The following is a 21,800-nucleotide window of genomic DNA, read 5'->3' on the forward strand; positions in this document are numbered from 1 at the left end:
AAAGGTTGTGGTTATACATATAAGTAGTTAGTTATTTTAGATAAAAATCTAGAAAATGAGAAGTTTTAAAGTTCTTTTTTCGTGTGGTTCGCTCAGAAAAAGCCCAGCTCAAAAAAAGCGTGTTTGTAAACGAGTAGGCTCGAATTATTTTATTTTTTATAGATCAAAAAAACCTTGTTTGTAAATGTGTCGGCTCGCGTTGTTCGTCTACCTGCTATCCTTTTGTAATTTGCACTGGTGATTGGAATGAAACATTTATAACAGGGGAAAAAAGATATAAAAAATATGCGAGAGGATTACAATGTTAATATTTTAAGTTCAATTGATCAATAACATGTAAAATAAAAACAAATTGTACATGTAATACTTTTAACATGCCTTTCGGTCTTTAAAATATTAAAAAAAAAATAAAAAGAATACATATAGATATAGATATGTGTGTATTATTTTTTCTTTTTTATGTTGTCAATATTTGTAAAATAAATTTAAAAAAATATCAAGCCAGCTCGAGCTGGCTAGAATATTTTACGAGTTGAGCTCGAGTTTAACTTTTCAGCTCGATAAAGTAAACGAGCCAAGCTAAGCTACAGATTTAATGATTTATGCTGGGCCGTAGCCCAGATGTAACTCTCTTAAAAAAATTTTAAAAGAGCCAAGGCCCAACTTTCAAAATATAGGAGAGAACAAGTAAGGCTTACTTATCGAACGTGATTTTTTGTTCGTGTCCGTTCATTAAGGAAAGTAACGTGTTTATTGTGACAACCCTCACCAAATCAGGTATCCGTACGAAATAATTAATATTTAATTACTGCTTAATTACTGTGCTTGCTTAAAATTGTGGATAAACTGCTACTTGAATACTGATACATACACATACTTGCATCATACTTTATTAACTGTCACTCTATTATTTACATACAAAACTTTAGTGACAACCTTGATGCACAGAAGCACAGTAGCACAATGAACGGATAACCCATTAAACATGCTGATATAGCCAGCACCAGGCAGACACTGTCTCTAAGGCCAGTATGAGCCAGAAATAGTTTACTACACTAGCAGAGAGTGTAGGGAAATGAGGGTGGTAGAACTGCGTCACTAGGTGATAGTTATAGTGACCGGATGTGCCTAAAACATATTCTAAACACAAATTATGCACTTTAATATAAAAATTCAGCATTTTAGCAAACTAGTAAAGTGCAAAAACATGGGAAAATAATACTAGACACTTTCCAAAGTGTCGGGAATTCTTTGTGTCACTAAAAATAATAATAAAGACACTTTAAAGCTTTATTAAGCACTTTAACGGAACAGTATCCAACCGAACAACCGGACTTTAACCGGAACACAAAAATATTGTCATTGACATTGTTTTTGAGCTAGTTAGGGTCCCCGAATACCCTAACACCCATTACAAAGCACCACACACGAGTAAAAGGTTTAACCTCCTAACTTAACAAACTAAACTAACTTAACACCAACTATTTAGTTCAAAATGAACCATGAACCCCCCCCCCTGAGCCGAAATCGTCCCATGTGGGACACACTCTTACCAATTTGATTATTATAATATTGTTGGTCCCATATCTTGAAGACACTTGAACCAATGGTTAATCATGTAATATGGGTTATAAATAAACCTCTTGGATCACCTTATCACTTCATAACCACACTTAACAAACCAACACATCTCTCTCCCTCCTTGATCCTTTCGGCCGAGAACCACAAGCCAAGCACACCCACTTTTCGACTTTGATCAAGGCATTCTACTTGCATACAAGTGTGAAAGATCTCGTACGAGGAAGCCCGGTGCTTACGGATTGCCAAGGACCTCTCTACGACGCTTTTAACCAATCGTTTTTCGACTAGTTTCTTCCCTAGCCTTGAGCTAGTAGTAAGTAGTTCTAAACACCTTCTTGATCTATTCTAAAGTGGTTAATAAGAATTTTGTCGGTTGAAAATCATGAACATACAAGATCAAAGTCTAAAAGTCTACTAAAATGATGAACAAAGTGGATAATGGATGAATATGAGTGTAAAACTTGTTAAACTTGTTTTGTTATGATTATTTTGTGTTGTTAGTTGCTAGTAGTGGTTCGGATCGTCATCTAACCTGGCTAAGTCATGTTCATAGAACATGAACTAGTGTATGTTAAAGTATGGAAAGGACTAGATGATGAACACTACTACATGTAAACATGAACTTGTGTAAAAACAATTTTTCTTGTAAAATGGAGTCCTAAACTAGTAGATCTAAGGATCTACAAGTGGTATTTTCGAAGAACCAAGTGTAAGGTGAAATCACATTTTTAAAGCCGGATCTTTCCTAAACAAAGGTGATTTTTGTGAACACACAAGTGTTTAGATACTTGTGTAACAAAAAGTTTTAATGAAGAATTATTTTTGTAATTTTTGACAAGAAGTTGTAAAGATGTATCTTCTTAAAAAACAAGATTCACAAGAAACCGAGTTTATTTATAAAAAGGTCTACTAAAAATATGGGGAAAGTTACTACATATCTTACACAAACCACAAGTTCATGTGTTTTGCAATTTATATCTATTTTGACTATTTTGATGATGAAACATTGATGGTTAATGTTGGGAACATTGTTGAATTGAATTTTTAAAAGAAAATGATACGCTAGAAAACGTGGCCACCTCCAGTTACAGAGGAAACTCTGGAGAAATTTTTCCAAAATCTAACACTTGTAAATATTTTTATCACAAGTGTTATGAATATAATTTTTAACTTGTTTTCCCAAATAACTTTCGCCACGATTTTTATTACAAAATAAGCAAGTGTCGGAGGTGGGATTTTCACGAAATAAAACTTGATAAATATATATTTAGTATATATTTTCCGGAATAACACTTGTGAGATTTTTATGATTATTTTGTGAACTATCTAAATATTATTTTTAGGGTAAAAATAATATTACTAAATGCTAACGACTCCAAAATAATACGAACGCCTTCACAATAATATTTAAGTTACACCGGTATTATTAATACCACCCGAACCTTACAACGTAACTTATGTATTTTCAGAAAATGCTCTTAAATGCGTATTTTGTTAGAAGTATTATTTTGGGTAAAACTATCTGGAATAAAATATAATATTTTTGGGAAAAATATTTATATTTTGGAGTTAGAATTAAAAATATATTGTAAGTGAGACTTAATAATATATTTCGAAAATTTTACGAACGCACATGTATTAAAACCCCCATCCTTGGGAAGGAATATATTTACCAAATAACTACGAAGTGTAGACACGAAATAGTTGCCTAACTATTTCCCAAAGACATTAAACCTTAAACTAAGGCACGGCCGTCCGTCTAATAGAAGTTAGTACGTGTAGGTCGTCGCACAGCAGATTGTCTGGGAGATACTTTTTAGAGACGCACTTCGGTGAGTTCATGTCCCCCTTTTCTCTTAACTGTTTTCAGTTTTCTAAACTGCGGGGGTTGAAATACATGTCACTATGATTATGAGTACTTTTACACATGGTATGATTTAGCGTAAGGAGGGTTACTACTTAGATCATGTGAGTGGGTAGGCGGGAACTGAAGGCCATTAGTCCTCATTGTAGGACCGAGGGACAGTAGCGGTAGATCTATTTGGGTGTAGCGAGCTCAGCCCCAGGCCCATCAGAACGGACCTCGGGGTGACTTTGTATCCAACGCAAAATCTGCTAGGTTTGAGTCTTCCTACTGCACATCACACATATCAATGGCCTTGCAAACAATTGGTGATCTCTTTATTTCCTTACTTGCTACATACCAGGGATTTTTATACATACAAAGGTTTTACTTACTCACTACACATGAACTCGCTCAACAATTTTTGTTGATTTTTCCAACTTACATGTATTTCAGGGAACTAAGGATTCTGGCACGGTATGCTTCGTTTTCACGCTGCAATAGAGTTACAGGATCATCCACGTTTAGGGATTGCGACTTTTACCTGGACGAGTCGCAAGTCTTAAACGGTGTTTATTTTAAAGTTTGTGGTTGCGTCTTAAGAACAACGTTTTTATTTTGTGGTATTGTAATTTCCGTTGCATGTGTCAACACTTTGAGACAATGTTGATACTTTTGTTTTTAAGACTTTAATGGATGATTCTGCATGGTTTTACTTTCATATAGCTTTGTTGTGATTAAACTATGGTATTAAGAAGTCACACCAAATTAACCCACGCTTCCGCAAAGCCAGGGTGTAACATTCATGAACAGTTCACGAACACAAATAAAAATCGCCGAAGTTTGATAGTATTCTTGTTGTTAATAAGAAGAAATTAAAGGGAACGATGCATAAACAAGGTGGAGATAGGGTTTCCTATTTTATTTGTCTGGGTAATGTTATAAATAAGAATGAATGAATATAAAAAGTTTAAATAAAATAAATAAATGCTAAAAATATTTAAAAGAACAACATAAACAAACGAAAATGTACGAATGTTCATGAACACATTACCGAACGTTCACGAACGCAATTGAACGAACGAGACAGCTGTTCATGTTTGTTCATTTAACTAATCTAAGAGAATTTTTTGGTCGTGTTCGTTCATTAACTAAACAAACGAACGTAAACAAACTTCCCGCCAAACGGTTCATGAACTATTCGTTGAACTTTTGGTTCATTTACAACCCTAAATATTATCGTTTTTTTATTAGTTTACATTTATAATATTGGACTTTGATAGAGTTATTACATGACCCCTAAACTCTAATAATTCTTTTTTTTTTTGTTTTATAGACGATTTACGTTTATACCTCTTAACTTTAATATATTTATCATACGGAAGCTTAATAATAAGTTTTTTTTCTATCAACGATTTACGTTTTGACCCCCTCCCCCCTCAACTTTAATAGAGTTATCATACGGGCTTTTAAGTTTAATAAAGTTAAAAAAAATTATATTTACAACAATATTTGTTCTTTTATCTTTTTTTGTAAGTTTAGTTCTTTTTTAGTTTACTTATTATAGTTTAAGCTAACTTTTAACTTTAAGCCTACATGGTGTATATTAACCCTTCATTATACAAGGTAACAAATTTAATAAATTTTTTTTACCTTATTATAGTCAAACCACAATTTTAAATCTAGACATGTTTACTTAACCATGTTGTTTATTTTTACCGTCATTTAGATTAAAGCTTGCATAGTCTATAATAACCCATCGATATATCATGTAACAAATACATCCTCGTCAGCACCCTCTTACGACTCGTCGCGAAGCACGGGCTGCAATACTAGTGGTTATTATATGAAGATACAACTTACGTTGTATTTCCAAGCCTCCGAGGGACACCTTCTCTAAAATCAAAGGCAAGGAGCGGAATATTACAAGCATATAGAGAGAGCGTAAGGGATTTTCTTTATACGTAAACCTCGGTATGTTAAGGAAGTTTTCAATAAGAGTAAACTGCCATTTTGGTCCCTGTGCTTTGGCCAGTTTTGCCACTTTAGTCCAAATCTCAAACTTATTACATCTGAGGTCCTGTGGTTTGCATTTTGTTGCCATTTTAGTCCAAAACTCAAATCAGGTCAGATTTCAAAAAAAAAAACCTGGTTTTTGTCCTTTTCCTCAGGGGCATTTTGGTCTTTTTCTAACTAAATATTAATTAAATCTTTATCTATTTATAAGTTATTATAAGAAATAAAAAAATAACCTAAAAAACACATCTCTCTATAAAGTATCTGCATTCTCTCTCTCTCTAAACAAAATCTGACTCTCTCTCTTCTCTCTCTCAATAACTCGATCCAGATCCAGGATGAATCTCTCTCTCTAAACAAAATCTGACTCTCTCTCTTCTCTCTCTCAATAACTCGATCCAGATCCAGGATGAACAACAACAAAACATCCGTCGCCGCTGAGGAACAACCGTCGCTGCCTTTGTCTTCGCCGGAACTGAATGAGAGAGAGTCAGATTTTGTGGTGAGTGTGTTGATGGAGGTTGTACTGACGGTGGATTTACGGCGATGGATGGTGAATAATAAAGGTTGTGGTGAAGGTGTGTTGATGGAGGTAGTGATCGGAGATGATGTTGGAGAAGGTGATCGGAGATGATGGTGGTGCGCCGTGAGAGATGGTGGTTCAGATCTGCCGGTTTTGATGATGTTCTTGATTTTCTAGGTTTTGTTTGTATACAGTGTTGAATTCGTTCTTGTTTTTCTGGGTTTTATTGCAAATATGATATTTGATATTTGATGATTTTGGGTTGAATTCGTTCTTGTTTTTCTGGGTTGAATTCGTTCTTGTTCTTGATCTGGGTTTTGATGATGATGTTTGGTTGATTTTGGGGAACGGTTATGGTGGCGGTGGTGGTGAGAAGGGGGAGGAGGTGGCGCTGGTGATGGTCGAATGGCTCGGGCCGGGGGTGGATGTGTGGTGGTGGTGGTTGCGACGGTGTTGACGGTGGTTGTTATCCGCCATCGCTGGAATAAGAAGAGTTCAGGAGAGAGAGACTGAGAAAGAGAGAGAGAGAGAGAGAGGGTGGTGTTGCGACGGTGTTGCGAAGGGGGAGGAGGCGGTGGTGGTGCTGGTTGCGACGGTGTTGACGGTGGTTGTTGGTTGACGGTGTTGACGGTGGTTGTTGGTGGATGAATTTGGGGGAAATGGATCTGAGTTTATTGGGTTTATTGATTAATGTAGGAAGTCAAAATGGGTTTATTGGGTTTATTGATTAATGTTTATTGTTTAATTAAAAATGTTAATAATAATTCCAAAATGACCAAAATACCCCTCCACAATAGGACAAAAAAGGGTCAGTAAATCAGTAAAAAATCAGACATTTTGAGTTTTGGACTAAAATGACAACAAAATGCAAACCACAGGGCCCCAGGATGTAATAAGTTTGAGATTTGGACTAAAGTGGCAAAACTGGCCAAACCACAGGGACCAAAATGGCAGTTTACTTTTACTCTTTCAATAAATATATGATTTTATTGTAACACTAAGTATTTTTTTTCGTTATATGTTAGTAAAGTAATAATTCTAGGCGAAGAATATTGTAAATTACGAAAGCCCATTCTTCATAACTCTTGAGTCTTTGACCAATCACACACTTCTACGTGACAACAAAAGTAAAATTTATTTGTTAAATCCAGTAGCATCTTCACTCTTTAGTTATTTTGGTTGGATGGTTTCAGATTTACATATTTAAGACAGAAAGACAAAGTAGTAGATAATTTTGGTAAAAAAAAATATTGAAAACGAACTTGTATCGTAAAAAAACACTATATCAGTTACTTGGTGAATCAAACCGATTCCTACCGAACAACACCGATACAAATTTCGGTACTATTGGAACCGTTACTGATACCCGTTCTTTTGGGTTTTGATCGATGCAAAACACATGTAGGTTTTTGTTGTTTTATAATCGATGCAAAATACAAGTCGATATCCTTTGTGCGTGCTACAACTTTATTTTTATTCTATTTCACTTGCTATACTGAATATTTGATACTATACCAATATCATAATAAAAGAAAAATACTTATACTAATGGAATTATCGCCGAACGCACGAGAGAATTCTAGTGACTCCATATATCCATATTCAGGGGTGGGATTAGGTCCAATTAGTCACCCGTTAAAAACAAATTTTATGTAATTAGGGCTGTAAACGAGCCGAGTCAAGCCGAGCTATAGACCCAGCTTGAGCTCGGCTCGGCTCGAGCTCGAATTTAAAATCGAGCTGAGATTTGAGACTCGAACTCGACTCGATTAGAATTCGAGCTAGCTCGGCTCGATCTAACAAAGAACAAGCTGGCTCGTTTACAACCAACCCAATTTCGAGCCGAGCTTTATTCGAGTTTTTTTCAAACGAGTTTCGAGTAAACTGGGAGTTACGAGTTTTTTAAACACCCTAAATGTAATTTAAGCCGTTAAAAAACATATATCGAATACATAAAAATTAAAAATTCATTACACGTGTATTTTTAGTTTTTTTGTGATACATATTCCTATCCGTATCAAATGAAGGTAGAACGTAGAAACAAAAAGAACGTAACCAAAACGACGCCGTTGCAAATTGCCCGATCAATCATATAACACTTGGAACAGTGAACACTACCACTAGCGTCATCTTCTTCAACAACCTCCAATGACGGAAAAACCCTAACGGTTTCCGATGTCATCACTCTCATCATCCTTCCTCCGCCACCACCACACGCCGCTCATATGGACCACCGTACACCGCCTAAACTCCTCCACTTTCCGTTCCCTCTCAATCGCCGTTTGCCGTAGCCAAAACCGCGAAAACGTGTCCAGAAAGTCACAACAACCGAGCAAACACCTGCTCAAAGCTCGCGACGCCGTGAAACAGTTCTCGTCGCTCTCGCCGTCGCTTAACGCCGCCGATAAGCTCCACCTGTCGCCGGATAAAGCGATCGGAAAAGTCGCGTCAGCTCAAGCGAATTTCATGCGTGTTGTGGTTGAATCACAGAAATCGGACGAAGAACATGAAAAACATGAAGGACATAACGGATCTGGAGTTGAATTGCTGTGTGTGGTGAGGAACTTGTTAAAGAAGATTAAGAGGAGAGTTTTGGTAGGGGATAAGGTGTTAGTAGGTTCGATTGATTGGAATGATAGAAGAGGAGTGATAGAGAATGTGTTCGAGAGGAAAACTGAAGTGATTGATCCGCCTGTAGCGAATGTGGATCATCTGCTGGTTTTGTTCTCGTTAGATCAACCGAAACCGGAGGAGTTTTCGGTCACTAGGTTTTTGGTTGAGGCTGAGTCGACTCGGATACCGGTTACACTTGCTTTGAACAAGGCTGAATTGGTAGATAAAGAGGTATACATGATAATGATAATACAATAATGTCATTTCTGTTAGTTAATTGTTATATAAAGAGGTCTACATGATAATGATAAAATAGTATGTCATTTCTGTTAGTTACTTCTAATATAAAGAGCTATACATGATGATGATACAATAATATGCCATTTGTATTAGTTAGTTATAGTATATTCTGTTTTATGAATGTTTATAGGTGTATTAGCTTCTAGAATTAGACTATCTGATCTTATTATCATATATAATTAGGTCAAATTGTGTATTCATTTTAGATAATGCAGCAATCTGCCATTTATATTAGTTCCTTCATTGTACTTTTGGTTTCATGAAAAACCTGTAGTATATTAGGTCAATTTTTTTATTCATTTGATTTCTTGTAAGAAGGCTCCATTACTTCTTGGATCGCAAGAGTCAGCAGATATGTGATTAGATTCATTATCTGCTAGTGAGGTGTATATGGTTATGTTAGGTGTAAATTACTGTAAAAATGATACAAAGTTTCCCTTATCTTGCTAGAGCTTGTTAGTTTTTTTGTTTTTTTTTATTTTATTTTTTTTATTTGGGACTATATTAAGATATCTCTTAGTTACCTGTAAAATATACCGTTTCATGGATGTTTCTAGGTATATTAGCTTCTAGAATGGAGACTATCTGATTATCACATATAATTAGGTAAAATTCTGTATCTACAGTATCGAAGATAATGCCATAATCTGCCATTTCTGTTGGTTCCTTCATAATATTTTCGGTTTCATGGATTACCTGTAGCATATTAGCATCTGCTTTGTTTTAAAATGCGCGCATAATGCATGATGCGCCGATGAGATCACATCAGGTAATGCGATGCGCTGCGATTACATGATGCCAGGATGATTCGCCCTAAATCACATAATGCATTCCTGATGCGCTCGCATGATGCACCTTGATACACACATTTTTCTGAAATCGGCCACTATAGAGTAAAATTGTACAATGAGCTTGTAGAATGTGTGCTTAACAAGCTTGTACATTGAGCTGATGAAATTGTTTAATGAGTTTCTACATAGATTACTTGTACCTTTTGCATAGACTACTTGTACACTTGAGAGTTTAAGGCTTATTTTGGTTATATTGAACTTTTTTGATGGTACTAGAGCTATTTTGTTGTATTTATTTATTTTACTCTCTAAATTTTAGTGTTTAAAGTTAACAAGTTAACATATTATCTGTAAATATTTTTTTTAAATAACAAACACCTCGCATACGTGATGCGCGCGCATCACGCATTGCGCATCGGCTTTTGGAATCGAAACGCATCGGAGCGCATCGCTCATTTTAAAACCAAGAGCATCTGTAACTCCACATTATCTGAGTATTAGTGTATCACATATAATAAGGTCAGCTTTTTTATTAGTTTAGTTTTCTGTAAAGATTTCACAATACTTATTGGCCAGCAAGAGTCACCAGACATGCGATTAGGTTCATTACCTGCTAGCGAGGTGTATGTTACTGTGAACATGAATCAAAGTTTCCCTTATCTTGCTAGAACTTGTTAGCTTTATTGTTAGGGACTGTGGTAAGATTCTTTAATTCTTTAATGCAGACTGTGAGTTTATGGAAATCCAAGCTTCGCAGCTGGGGTTATGAGCCAATCATTTGCAGTGTCGAGACCAAAACGGGACTTGATTCTCTGCGATTCAGCTTAAGAGACCAGACCTCTGTAATTGTGGGTCCGAGTGGTGTAGGAAAGTCCAGTTTGATTAACGCTTTAAGAAGCGAACACTTTCGTTTTGGGCCTGCAGAAGTGGATGATTGGCCTAACTCTGTAAGATCTAAACTCTACTTGTAGTTAATTCATTTGAATTTTCAAGCCGTACTTAAATCTGTTTCATAATGTTACAGATTTCAGGAAGCAAATGGCTTGAAGATCAACGAGTTGGAGAAGTGTCGGCAAGAAGTGGCAGAGGAAAGCACACAACTCGCCATGTTTCTTTGCTTCCATTATCTGGTGGAGGATATATCGCAGATACTCCTGGTTTTAATCAACCGAGTCTACTGAAGGTTACAAAACAGTCTCTTGCACTATGCTTCCCAGAGGTCAGTCTTGTAAAACTTGCTAGCCATCTGTTCGTCTGAGTTCTCATATTAAGCCTGTTGGTAAAGGTCTATGGAGTTAATATCGCCGATACATTACCGATATATCGGTTATCGGCTTGGTTTTAAAATGCGCGCATAATGCGTGATGCGCCCGATGCGCTAATGAGAGCGCATCACAACAGCTGATGCGAGGCGTTTACGTGATGCGAGAATATTGCGCGCATTTCGCATAATGCGCTCTGATGCACGCAACATTGTTTCTTGTGCTTTTTTCCAGATTTTATGAACTGTGTTCAGTTTTTTTCCATAATTAACATCTTAGTATGCTTGATTCGAACCAAAAAACACAACTCTTACCTTCTAATTACGTCAGTTGTTTTACTTTAAGTATGTTTTTATAAGTTTTTATGTATAAATAATTTTTAACTATTTTTTTATAAAGAACGCATCACATACGTGATGCGCTCGCATCGCGCATCAGATTTTTGGACTAAACGCATCGGAGCGCATCACGCAATTTAAAACCAAGGTTATCGGTCCCCTAGTGAGAATTCGGTGCAAAATATCGGTCATAATATGGGTACCGGAATTATCGGCGATATTGACCGATATATCACCGATTTTCCTGATATCAGTACCTTAGTTTTTTTTCCGGAATTATCGGCGATATTGACCGATATATCAGTACCTTTTAGTAGCAGCAAAAAAAAAAAAAAAAAAATTTTTTTTTTTTTTTTTTTTTTTGCTAACGAAATGTAGCGATTTTTTAATAAAAAATGTTAAAAAAAAAATTTGTGTTTTTTTAGATATATTTGGTTGTAACTTTGATAGTTGGTGGTAATTACAAAAATGCCACCTTGTCTTTTTGGGTTTTCCTTCAATTTGTATGTTTAGTATGTTAAGATTATTTGTATTTGATCTTTTGCCTATATATAAATTATGCATGATATTAAAATTACCAATAACCCACCTCGGTAACCGATATAATGACCGATACCCGATTTTTTACTGCATTAACTGCATAGCTCAAAACTACCTAGAACTTTCTTCTTTCACTATAACCTATATCTACGTGGCTTTGATTATTATAATGATTATTTATTCTTTGTTGACTTGTTGATCTGTTATTATCAGGTTCGAAAAATTCTTTCGGAGAGTCACCCGTCGAAGTGTGCGTTTAGTAATTGTTTGCATCTTGGGGAACCAGGGTGCCTTGTGAAACCCGACTGGGAAAGATATCAATACTATTTCCAGTTGCTTGATGAGATCAAAATCAGAGAAGAATTTCAGTTGCGAACTCTAGGAACCAAACGTGAGGGTGACGTCAGGTGTGCCCATAATCTTCTTGAATAAACATTTGTTTTTAAACTATAAGTATGAAAATTGTAGCCAGTTTTGCGAGTAAAATGTCATTTTCGTCCAAGAGATTTGGCCAGTTTTGTGACTTTCGTCCAAAGGTTTGTTTTTTGCATCTGGATCCAAAAGGTTTGAAATCTTGCCATATGCATCCGGCTCGTTAACTCCATCCGTTTTTCTCCGTTAAGTCGGGGGCTTGGTTTTAAATTGCGTGATGCGCTCCGATGCGTTTAGTCCGAAAATCTGATGCGCGATGCGTGATGCGTTCTTTATAAAAAAATAGTTAAAAATTATTTATACATAAAAACTTATAAAAACATACTTAAAGTAAAACAACTGACGTAATTAGAATTTAGAAGGTAAGAGTTGTGTTTTTTGGTTCAAATCAAGCATACTAAGATGTTAATTATGGAAAAAACCGAACACAGTTCATAAAATCTGGAAAAAAGCATAAGAAACAATGTTGCGTGCATCAGAGCGCATTATGCGATGAGCGCATTATGCGAAATGCGCGCAATATTCTCGCATCACGTAAACGCATCGCATCAGCTGTTGCGATGCGCTCTCATTAGAGCATCGGGCGCATCACGCATTATGCGCGCATTTTGAAACCAAGGTCGGGGGTATTTCCATCTTTTTGTTAACTTGGGGCAATTCGGTTTTTTTTACTTTATGTACAAGGGTTTAGCATAATGTACAAGTATTCAAAAGACCAAATTGCCCTTAAAGTTAACAAAATAGTCAAAAATATGAGCTAGATGAAAATGACAAGATTTCAAACCTTTTGGATCGAGATGCAAAAAAAACAAATCTTTGGACGAAAGTTTACCTTATTTGTTTAATTATTTTTTTCATATACATATTTATCCGAGCTCGGCATATGAAGCTTAGGCTCGGGCTTGTTTATTAAACTATCTTCTTTTTTATATGCAGATTCAAAATGGGAGATATGGGAATCAAGCAAGCTGAACCGCGGCTGGAGCCGAAGAAACATAGAAGGCAATCGCGTAAGACGACAAAACAGTCTTTCCTAAATGACTTGGAGAATGAACTTGAAGAAGAAGATGATGAAAGCTATTTAGATGATGATCCAATCATACGAGCAATGGAGAATGAAAAACAGTAAAACATGCCACTTGCTGAACATAGTAATTCGTAAATACTAGGAGGTAATTAGTTTGCTTTTGGTGTCGTCGCTGAGGATGACGTGGCTTAAGTAATTGATTGGTGTGAGAAGCAATTAAGCAAAATCGTATCATAGACTACTACTAGTAGATGTGAACCAACTCAATGCCTATGTCATGCTTTTTTTGTAAAGGTTAATGTAGAAACTAGATCTTCTGCAGAAAAGAGACTAGTTCTTGAATCTGAAAGTCAAATATCAATCCTCTTTTTGGGATTATCTTGAAACTTTTTTTTTTGTTGTAAAAGGTAAAACGTTGGTTTTAAAAAGTGTAAACGCTTCAAGACGTTGAGGTTCCGAGGCTTGAGGCAAGAGCTTCACTTATACAACCGAATAAGCTAATATGTGTAGCAAAAAGATGCATCCAACCTTTTTGGATAATATCCTTATCAAGTAAACCGTTTATAATCTCTATATTCTTATGATCATTCTTTTGTATGCATGAAGAGCCTCTTAAAAGACGCTGAGGCGTTTTTCCAATCATCTCGTGTGTCCCAGGTGTATTAAAACCCTTACCCTTTTCAAATATTTTACTTGACCAATTTTGACCGACATATACATGAACTTCCTCATCAAGACTCAGATTTTTCCGATCGTCTCGCTTGTAAACTCATGGTGATCTACCAATTTTCACCCAAACTTACAGTTTCTCTTCAAGACTCTTGCGACATTTTTTATCTATAGCTCTTTAGAAAGGATAAAACATAAACACCTTAATCAAAAATACGATTTAAGTTCCTCTTACCCTTTTTTACGATTAAATATTTGTACTTGTTACAGTACAAGTACAAGAGCCAAGAATGTAATCGTGTAACAGTTTAAAGGGTCATATAGTCGCTCAATGTACTTAAACCAACTGATGAAAGTTGAATGGGAATCGATGAATTGAGTTGGGTTTCACCCTTCTTCCTCTCTTAAATGTTCTTCTCTTTATCGATCATTAAGCTTGATTACCATTTTTGTTCGTAACAATCCTTCTCTAATTTAGGTCAACTTAGAACAAAATCAACTTAACTACACGAAGTAGAACCATGGCTTACTATCCAGTTTGGTTCTCAGTCCAGTCTAGTCCTATTTATAACAGGCACTCGACTCGTTTTATGTTTATATTTTCAAAATCAAGGGCAAATTCAAATATGTATTTGCTTCAGTATAGTTTCGGTTAAAACAGAATTACCCATAGGGTTACGGTTTAAATCGAAAAGTGAATCTGTAACTCGGTTTGGGTTCAGTTCAGTTTAATTGAATTTAAACCGAATAATGAACTTCACAAACCAAGATTAACTGGTCTCATTCTACCAATGTGTCTCTAGGGGTGCAAACGAGCCGAGCTGCTCGAGAAAAAGCTCGAAACGATTCAAGCCTTATCGAGCTTGAGCCTAAAATAAAGCGCGTTTAAATATCGAGCCTGAGCTTATATTAGCTTTTATTAAGGTTTAATAACATTTACCTCTTATTTAAAGTTGTCAAGTAAACAAGCCGAGCTTATATCAACTTTTTAATTTTATACCCGAGCCCAAATCTAAAAATAAGCTTATTTAATAAACAAGCCCGAGCTTCACTTATCAAGCTCGCGAGCCTAAACGAGTCTATAGATAATAAACGAGCGGAGCTCGAGCCTGAGAAACTACGAATGAGCCGAGCTCAAGCTTTGAAAACAAAGCTCGAACCAAGCCAAGCTCGATCTCGAGCTCTCATAAGTTAATCGAGCTCGGGCTCGGCTCGGCACGTTTGCACCCTTTTGTGTTTCCTAGGACCATGAACCAACCAAAAAATCAGCTAATGGCACAAGACATTTCTTTGCTCACCACCATAAATCTCTAATCCTGGTTACATATGGTTTATCCAGCTAGACGTTTTTAAAAATCGAAGAAACACCAGTTCTAATATAAGCAACCCACCAACCTACTTCTTGGCAGGTTTCTTCTTTGAAACTGAAGTTGTAACCTGTGGTTTCGGATGCTTTTCAACCTCACTTGGATCCAACCATTTGAGCGGATGGCGGTTGAAGAACGGCCAGTTAGGAATGGTAGTCAAAATAGTCAACACAACTCCACCGGCATAAACGTACATCATTAATTCAAACGAACCAGCAATATACCCCGTGACGAATGCTGCAATTGCAAATACGACCAGCATTATTTGCATCAGTTGCTCTGCTACCTTTTGTCCTTGCCAATCCATCTGTTAGTCAAGAAGGCAGAATCGTAATAAGTAACATGACTTTAGCACCTTTTAAGGATTTTATAGTGTAATTCATATATAAAAACATGACGTTAACACCCCTAGTCGAGCCTTAACGAGCCCGAGCTCGAGCCTGAAATAGAGCTCGTTTAGTTATCGAGCCCGAGCTCGAGCCTGAAATACAAAGCTCGTTTAGGCTCGCGAGCCCAAACGAGCCTAAACAAAATTTAGTTTATATATATATATATATATATATATATATATATATATAATAATAATAATGATGAAGATAACATTGGTGAGCCGACCTCGAGCCGAGCTTTGGCTCGCTTAATCGTTGTTAAAACGAGCTAGAGCCGAGCTTCTAGCTCATTTGAGGTTGTTCTCGAAATAGCTCGAGCCGAGCCAAGCCGAGCTCGAGCTTTGGGTTTTACTCGCAAGCCGAGCTCGAGCTCAGAGAAGTAGGCTCGAACCGCGCCTTGCTCGAGCTTCATAAAAACATAACGAGCCGAGCTAGAGCCTAATCGGGCTCGGCTCGGCTCGTTTACACCCCTAATAAAAACAACTGTGAAATTAAGTTATATTTTGGTGTAATTATCCCACCTTATAAAACAATTAATTTACTAAATATGATCACAAGCTATACAACTAAGCATCAGGGAATTTTGACCCGCCTTAACTTGTAATTTACAAACAAAGCATTTAGGAGGTTTTGACTTTTGACCCGTTTCATTAATAGCTAAGAGTTTTAAATTTCACCATTGTGACCCGTTAAGAGATATAATACCATTCAAACCGACCTACTTTAGCTAAATGGATCCAATTATCAACTCTAGGTACACGACAATCGCAGATAGATGCAAATCACGGATTCACGGCAGAGATTTCAGAAAAAAATAACTTTTAGGATCAACAGGATTAAAAATCACAAATAAGTAGCTAGGGACACGTATTGATAAAACCAGCTTTAAGCAAAAAATCATAAGAACCACATAATTCAGTAGTACATAACGCCGAAAAGTGAAAATGGAAGAGACAGAGAGCGGGGTAAGCGGTTATATAACCACTTGTGTATCATATTTAAAGCAAAACGTACAAGTGGTTATACAAATCTTGCAGTTCTCTACTTAAAACTCGTTATGCATTAAAATACCCGCTATATAGCGCCATCAATCAAATACTGAATTTTTCATAGTAAAGAAATCAAAACAAGAGTTAACTGCCACTTTCGTCCCTGTGGTTTCTCTGATTATGTCAATCGGTCAAATTTCAAATTTGTACCATTTATGTCCTTGACATTCTTGAAACATGCCAGTTCCACCCAAAAACTTAATGTCTGTTAAAACCTGCCGTTTTTATTAAGAGTAAAAGCGTCGTCTTTTTTAAATTCTACTAAGCAGAAAATAAATAAAAAGGAAAATGGTGTAAAAAAGGGAAACAGAAACAGGAAAACGATGCTTTTACCCTTCATTAAAAAACGGCAGATTTAACAGACGTTAAGTTTTTGGACGAAACTTGCATGTTTCAAGAATGTCAGGGACGGAAACAGTGGCGGATTCAGGAATTTTTTTCCATGGGGTTCACTTATTTAAATGTTCCAATAACATATTTCCGAACATAAAAAATAAGGTCCGGTTCGACGGTTCGGGTCGGGTAAAGTTCATCACATAGTAACAATATGATACAATAATGAAAAAACATCATCATGATAAATTTACAAAATGGTCTTTACGAATAAAAAAAAATACGTACACTTGTTCCCTACGAGGTTTCATCTTTTGAAAACGTTACATGACATTCTCGATCGAAACGAAACTTGTTGTAAGAATTCCCTTTCAATGTAGCAAATACAAGAATCATTCATGAGAATCTATTATTAACAGTAATTACCACAACAGGAGATCCTGGGAAACTATACCAGTGAAAAAAAAAATCAATTAGAGGGACTGGGAAAAACATCCAATAGTCGTGGATTATTTTAAAGATTTAAACATTGACGTTCTTGACTTTCTGAAAAGAAAGAAGGTCAATGAAGAAGAAGAAGACACTTTGCTAGTTAGACAAATGGACATGTTAGTGGACCTCTTTCCTAAAATCCTTCATTTTAGAGACTCAAAAAGCATGTAAGGTGGCTGCTCAGTTGCAAGCAAAAGACAATGGTTTATCTAGGAATTGGAGATGGAAGAGGGACCTAAATGCATTGTTTTAAAAACCGGTTGAGGCGTGCGCCTCGAGGCGCGCCTCAAGGCGAAACGGCCAAAAAACGATTCTGAGGCGCGCCTCAGGGGCTTTATACTGTATGTGCGCCTCTGAGGGGCTGAGGCGCTAAAAAGGCTGCGACTCAGGTGCGCCTCAGGGGTTTTTGATATTTGTTTTTGATGTTTTTTGAGTTTTTTTTGTCAATTTCAAGTAATTTATGTCTTTTTTGTGCGTGTTTTTTATTATTTTGAATTTTTGATGAATTTGATGATGACTGTTAGTATTACTATTTTTATAAGATATATAATATTTATATTTATTTTTTAACTCCGCCTCTGGCTTACGCCTCGGTTCGCCTCGAGGCTTACGCCTTGTGAGGCGAAGGGAAAACGCCTCGAAACTCATTTCCGTTTTTTTAAACCTTGCCTAAATGGTGATATGGAATGGAAAACAAGGAGCTTCAGCAGGCTTTTGATTGAGAAAGCACAGTTCAGTATAGGGAGTTACAAGCACTATTGGATAAACTGGATTTCGCTAAAGGCTAATTTCTTTAGCTAGATGGCAGATTTAAACAGAACCCCAACCAGAGAATCACTATAAAAAACGAATGTTAACACTTGCCTGACAGAAACCACTGATTCGTTTTGAGAGAGAAAAAAAGGATAAAAACGCCTAAGGGGACTCGAACTCGAGACATCAATTTCTTATACCATGAGCTTTACCAGCAAACCACTTCTCTACTTCATATACAGGGTTCCTCTAAAAAGAGTTAATTGCCATTTTAGTCCCTGTGGTTTGGGCCATTTTGCCAGTTTAGTCCAAAGGTTTCATTTTTAACATCTGGATCCAAAAAGGTTTCGTCGTTGCCATTTTGGTCCAACTGACTTAACTCCATCCATATCTGTTAAAGCTGTCAAGGGCATTTTTGTTAGATATGGATGGAGTTAAGTCAGTTTGATCAAAATGAAATGACAAAAATGCCCTTGGCAGCTTTAACAGATATGGATGGAGTTAAGTCAGTTGGACCAAAATGGCAACGATTAAACCTTTTTGGATCCAGATGTTAAAAATGAAACCTTTGGACTAAACTGGCAAAATGGCTCAAACCACAGGGACTAAAATGGCAATTTACTCCTCTAAAAATTATTAACAGGTTCCTTCAGTCTTTTCTATTTAACTTAACACTATAAATTGTGAACCAAACGGGTTCCCGGGAACCCCTTCCTTGGCTGTAAATCCGCCCCTGGACGGAAATGATACAAACATGAAATCTGACCTGAACCGGCATAATTAAACAAACCACAGGGACGAAAAATGGCAGTTAACTCTCAAAACAAATTTAATTCAAAACATCAAATCATAATTTCTGGACACTTAAAACCAATCAAGTGATATAAACCCATGTTAATCATAAAACTAAAGCATAACAACTGAAAAAAACCATAATAATTTTCAATTTAACACCACAAAACACTTGATTTATTTTTGTTACAAAATGTTCAAATTTTCAATCTTCAACACAGGTTTCAACTTCTCCAACTATATATCCATAACAAGATCGGTAACAACAAACTACAAAAAGGAACCGATTAAATCACACAAACACACAATTTACCATAAATTCAGTCAGTTTTAGGTCAAACTACAATTAGGTCAACGTTTAACGTCAAATCAAACACAATAAACGCAATCCTGTCAGTTTTACGATCCGATTTCTACAATTAGCATCCGATTAGAGATTAATTACACAATTACAAAAAGGAACCGATTAAATCACACAAATACACAAATTATCAGAAATTCAGTCAGTTTTAGGTCAAACTACAATTAGGTCAACGTTTAACGTCAAATCAAACACAATAAACGCAATCCTGTCAGTTTTACGATCCGATTTCTACAATTAGCATCCGATTAGAGATTAATTACACAATTACAAAAAGGAACCGATTAAATCACACAAATACACAAATTATCAGAAATTCAGTCAGTTTTAGGTCAAACTACAATTAGGTCAACGTTTAACGTCAAATCAAATACAATAAACGCAATCCTGTCAGTTTTACGATCCGATTTCTATAATTAGCATCCGATTAGAGATTAATTACACAATTACAAAAAGGAACCGATTAAATCACACAAATACACAATTTATCAGAAATTATGTCAGTTTTAGGTCAAACTACGATTAGGTCAACGTTTAACGTCAAATCAAACACAATAAACGCAATCCTGTCAGTTTTCCGATCCGATTTCTACAATTAGCATCCGATTAGAGATTAATTACACAATTACAAAAAGGAACCGATTAAATCACACAAATACACAAATTATCAGAAATTCAGTCAGTTTTAGGTCAAACTACAATTAGGTCAACGTTTAGCGTCAAATCAAACACAATAAACGCAATCCTGTCAGTTTTACGATCCGATTTCTATAATTAGCATCCGATTAGAGATTAATTACACAATTACAAAAAGGAACCGATTAAATCACACAAATACACAAATTATCAGAAATTCAGTCAGTTTTAGGTCAAACCATAGTTATTAAAGGCACTAGGCGCACTCAAGGCGCATAGGCCTTGCCTGGGGCCTAGGCGCAAAGCGCAAAAAAAGCGAGGGCCTAAGAAAAATAAAGCGCATAATGAAAAAATTTAAAAAATATATTATGTATTAGAAAAAGAATACTATTCTTCAAATAAAATAAAGAAAGTCTATTATGTAACACTTTATATCATCTAATTAGTACCAAAATATTAGTGTATTAGTGTAGAAAAGTAGTTTTCCTTGATTAAAAGTAGAAATTTGGCTAGATTCTTGTCGAAATTTAGCCGGAAACTCTCCGGAATCTAGGAATCTTGCCAGAATGTGCGCCTGAACCATCACCTGGAGAGTTAAAGCGCAATTTCCTCGACTTAAAGCGCAACTACCTCGCCTCGTCTGAAAAATGGGCCTAGGCGCAAGAGGCGATGGCTTTTAACAACTATGGGTCAAACTACAATTAGGTCAACGTTTAACGTCAAATCAAACACAATAAACGCAATCTGTCAGTTTTACGATCCGATTTCTACAATTAGCATCCGATTAGAGATTAATTACACAATTACAAAAAGGAACCGATTAAATCACACAAATACACAATTTATCAGAAATTCAGTCAGTTTTAGGTCAAACTACAATTAGGTCAACGTTTAGCGTCAAATCAAACACAATGAACACAATCTGTCAGTTTTCGGATCCGATTTCTACAATTAGGATCCGATTAAGAGATTAATCACACAATTACATACTCTTATAAGCAAATCTGGCAGTTTTAGGTTAAACTATAACAAAGGAGTGACAAAATTGTTAACAAACTGAGATCTACATCGAATAATAAGTGATGATCCTATACGAACAAGATTGAAATCAAAGAAAAAGAGATCTGGAGATGAGAGATTGAAGACTCACTGTGATAACTGACGGCGAGAGATGTAGGCAGGCGTTTGTTTGTTACAACTGAATTGGGTTTAACATGGTGGATATATGCATTCTTTTGAGTAATGTGTGAAACGAATTACATAATGTACCCCTGGACTTTAGCTAAATTGAAAAACGATCCCTAAACATTTGTAAGTTTTGTATGCTTTTTGTTCTTGGGTTGGTAAAAAATTTGGGTTTCGAAACTCGCTCAAAATTAGAGGTGCACAAACCTGGTATTTTTAATAACCGGTTCTCGTTATGGAATCAGTTTTGGTTTCTCGTTTTAAGGGTTGAAAACCATACCCGATATGCTCGGTTTCGAGTAGGGATCGGTTTCGGTTCTTAAGAAATTGGGTATTAAAATACCCTATTTTCGAGGTTTTTTATACCCTATTTTCAAGTTTTTTAGTACCCTACTTTCAGGGTTTTCAATACTCTATTGTGTTTTTATTACCATATTTTCTTGTTTTTTGTTTATTATTGTTATTGTTATTATTAAATATTAAATATTCATTGTTTAAAAGATAGATA

The 21,800-nt window shown here is 36.0% G+C and overlaps 2 protein-coding genes across 3 annotated transcripts; one reads left to right on the plus strand and one right to left on the minus strand.

Moving 5' to 3' along the window:
• Window positions 1-7,982: 7,982 nt before the first annotated feature.
• Window positions 7,983-13,655, plus strand: LOC110871606 (small ribosomal subunit biogenesis GTPase RsgA 1, mitochondrial). Its single transcript, XM_022120305.2, has 5 exons — window positions 7,983-8,807; window positions 10,393-10,614; window positions 10,692-10,886; window positions 12,021-12,214; window positions 13,176-13,655. The coding sequence occupies exons 1-5, from the start codon at window positions 8,139-8,141 to the stop codon at window positions 13,366-13,368; spliced, it is 1,473 nt and encodes a 490-aa protein (XP_021975997.1). The 5' UTR covers window positions 7,983-8,138; the 3' UTR covers window positions 13,369-13,655.
• A 1,543-nt stretch (window positions 13,656-15,198) lies between these two features.
• On the minus strand, window positions 15,199-21,396 carry LOC110871607 (probable signal peptidase complex subunit 1). Of its 2 annotated transcripts, none has more exons than XM_022120306.2 (2): window positions 21,258-21,396; window positions 15,199-15,609 (listed from the first exon to the last, which is right to left on the minus strand). In XM_022120306.2, the coding sequence occupies exon 2, from the start codon at window positions 15,607-15,609 to the stop codon at window positions 15,331-15,333; it is 279 nt and encodes a 92-aa protein (XP_021975998.1). In that variant the 5' UTR covers window positions 21,258-21,396; the 3' UTR covers window positions 15,199-15,330. The 2 variants fall into 2 exon arrangements, with proteins under 2 accessions (XP_021975998.1, XP_035832237.1); XM_035976344.1 differs by lacking the exon at window positions 21,258-21,396 and adding an exon at window positions 17,362-17,437.
• Between the last annotated feature and the right edge of the window lie 404 nt (window positions 21,397-21,800).

The sequence above is a fragment of the Helianthus annuus genome, chromosome 8, assembly GCF_002127325.2.
Source record: "Helianthus annuus cultivar XRQ/B chromosome 8, HanXRQr2.0-SUNRISE, whole genome shotgun sequence".
Lineage (NCBI taxonomy): Eukaryota > Viridiplantae > Streptophyta > Magnoliopsida > Asterales > Asteraceae > Helianthus > Helianthus annuus.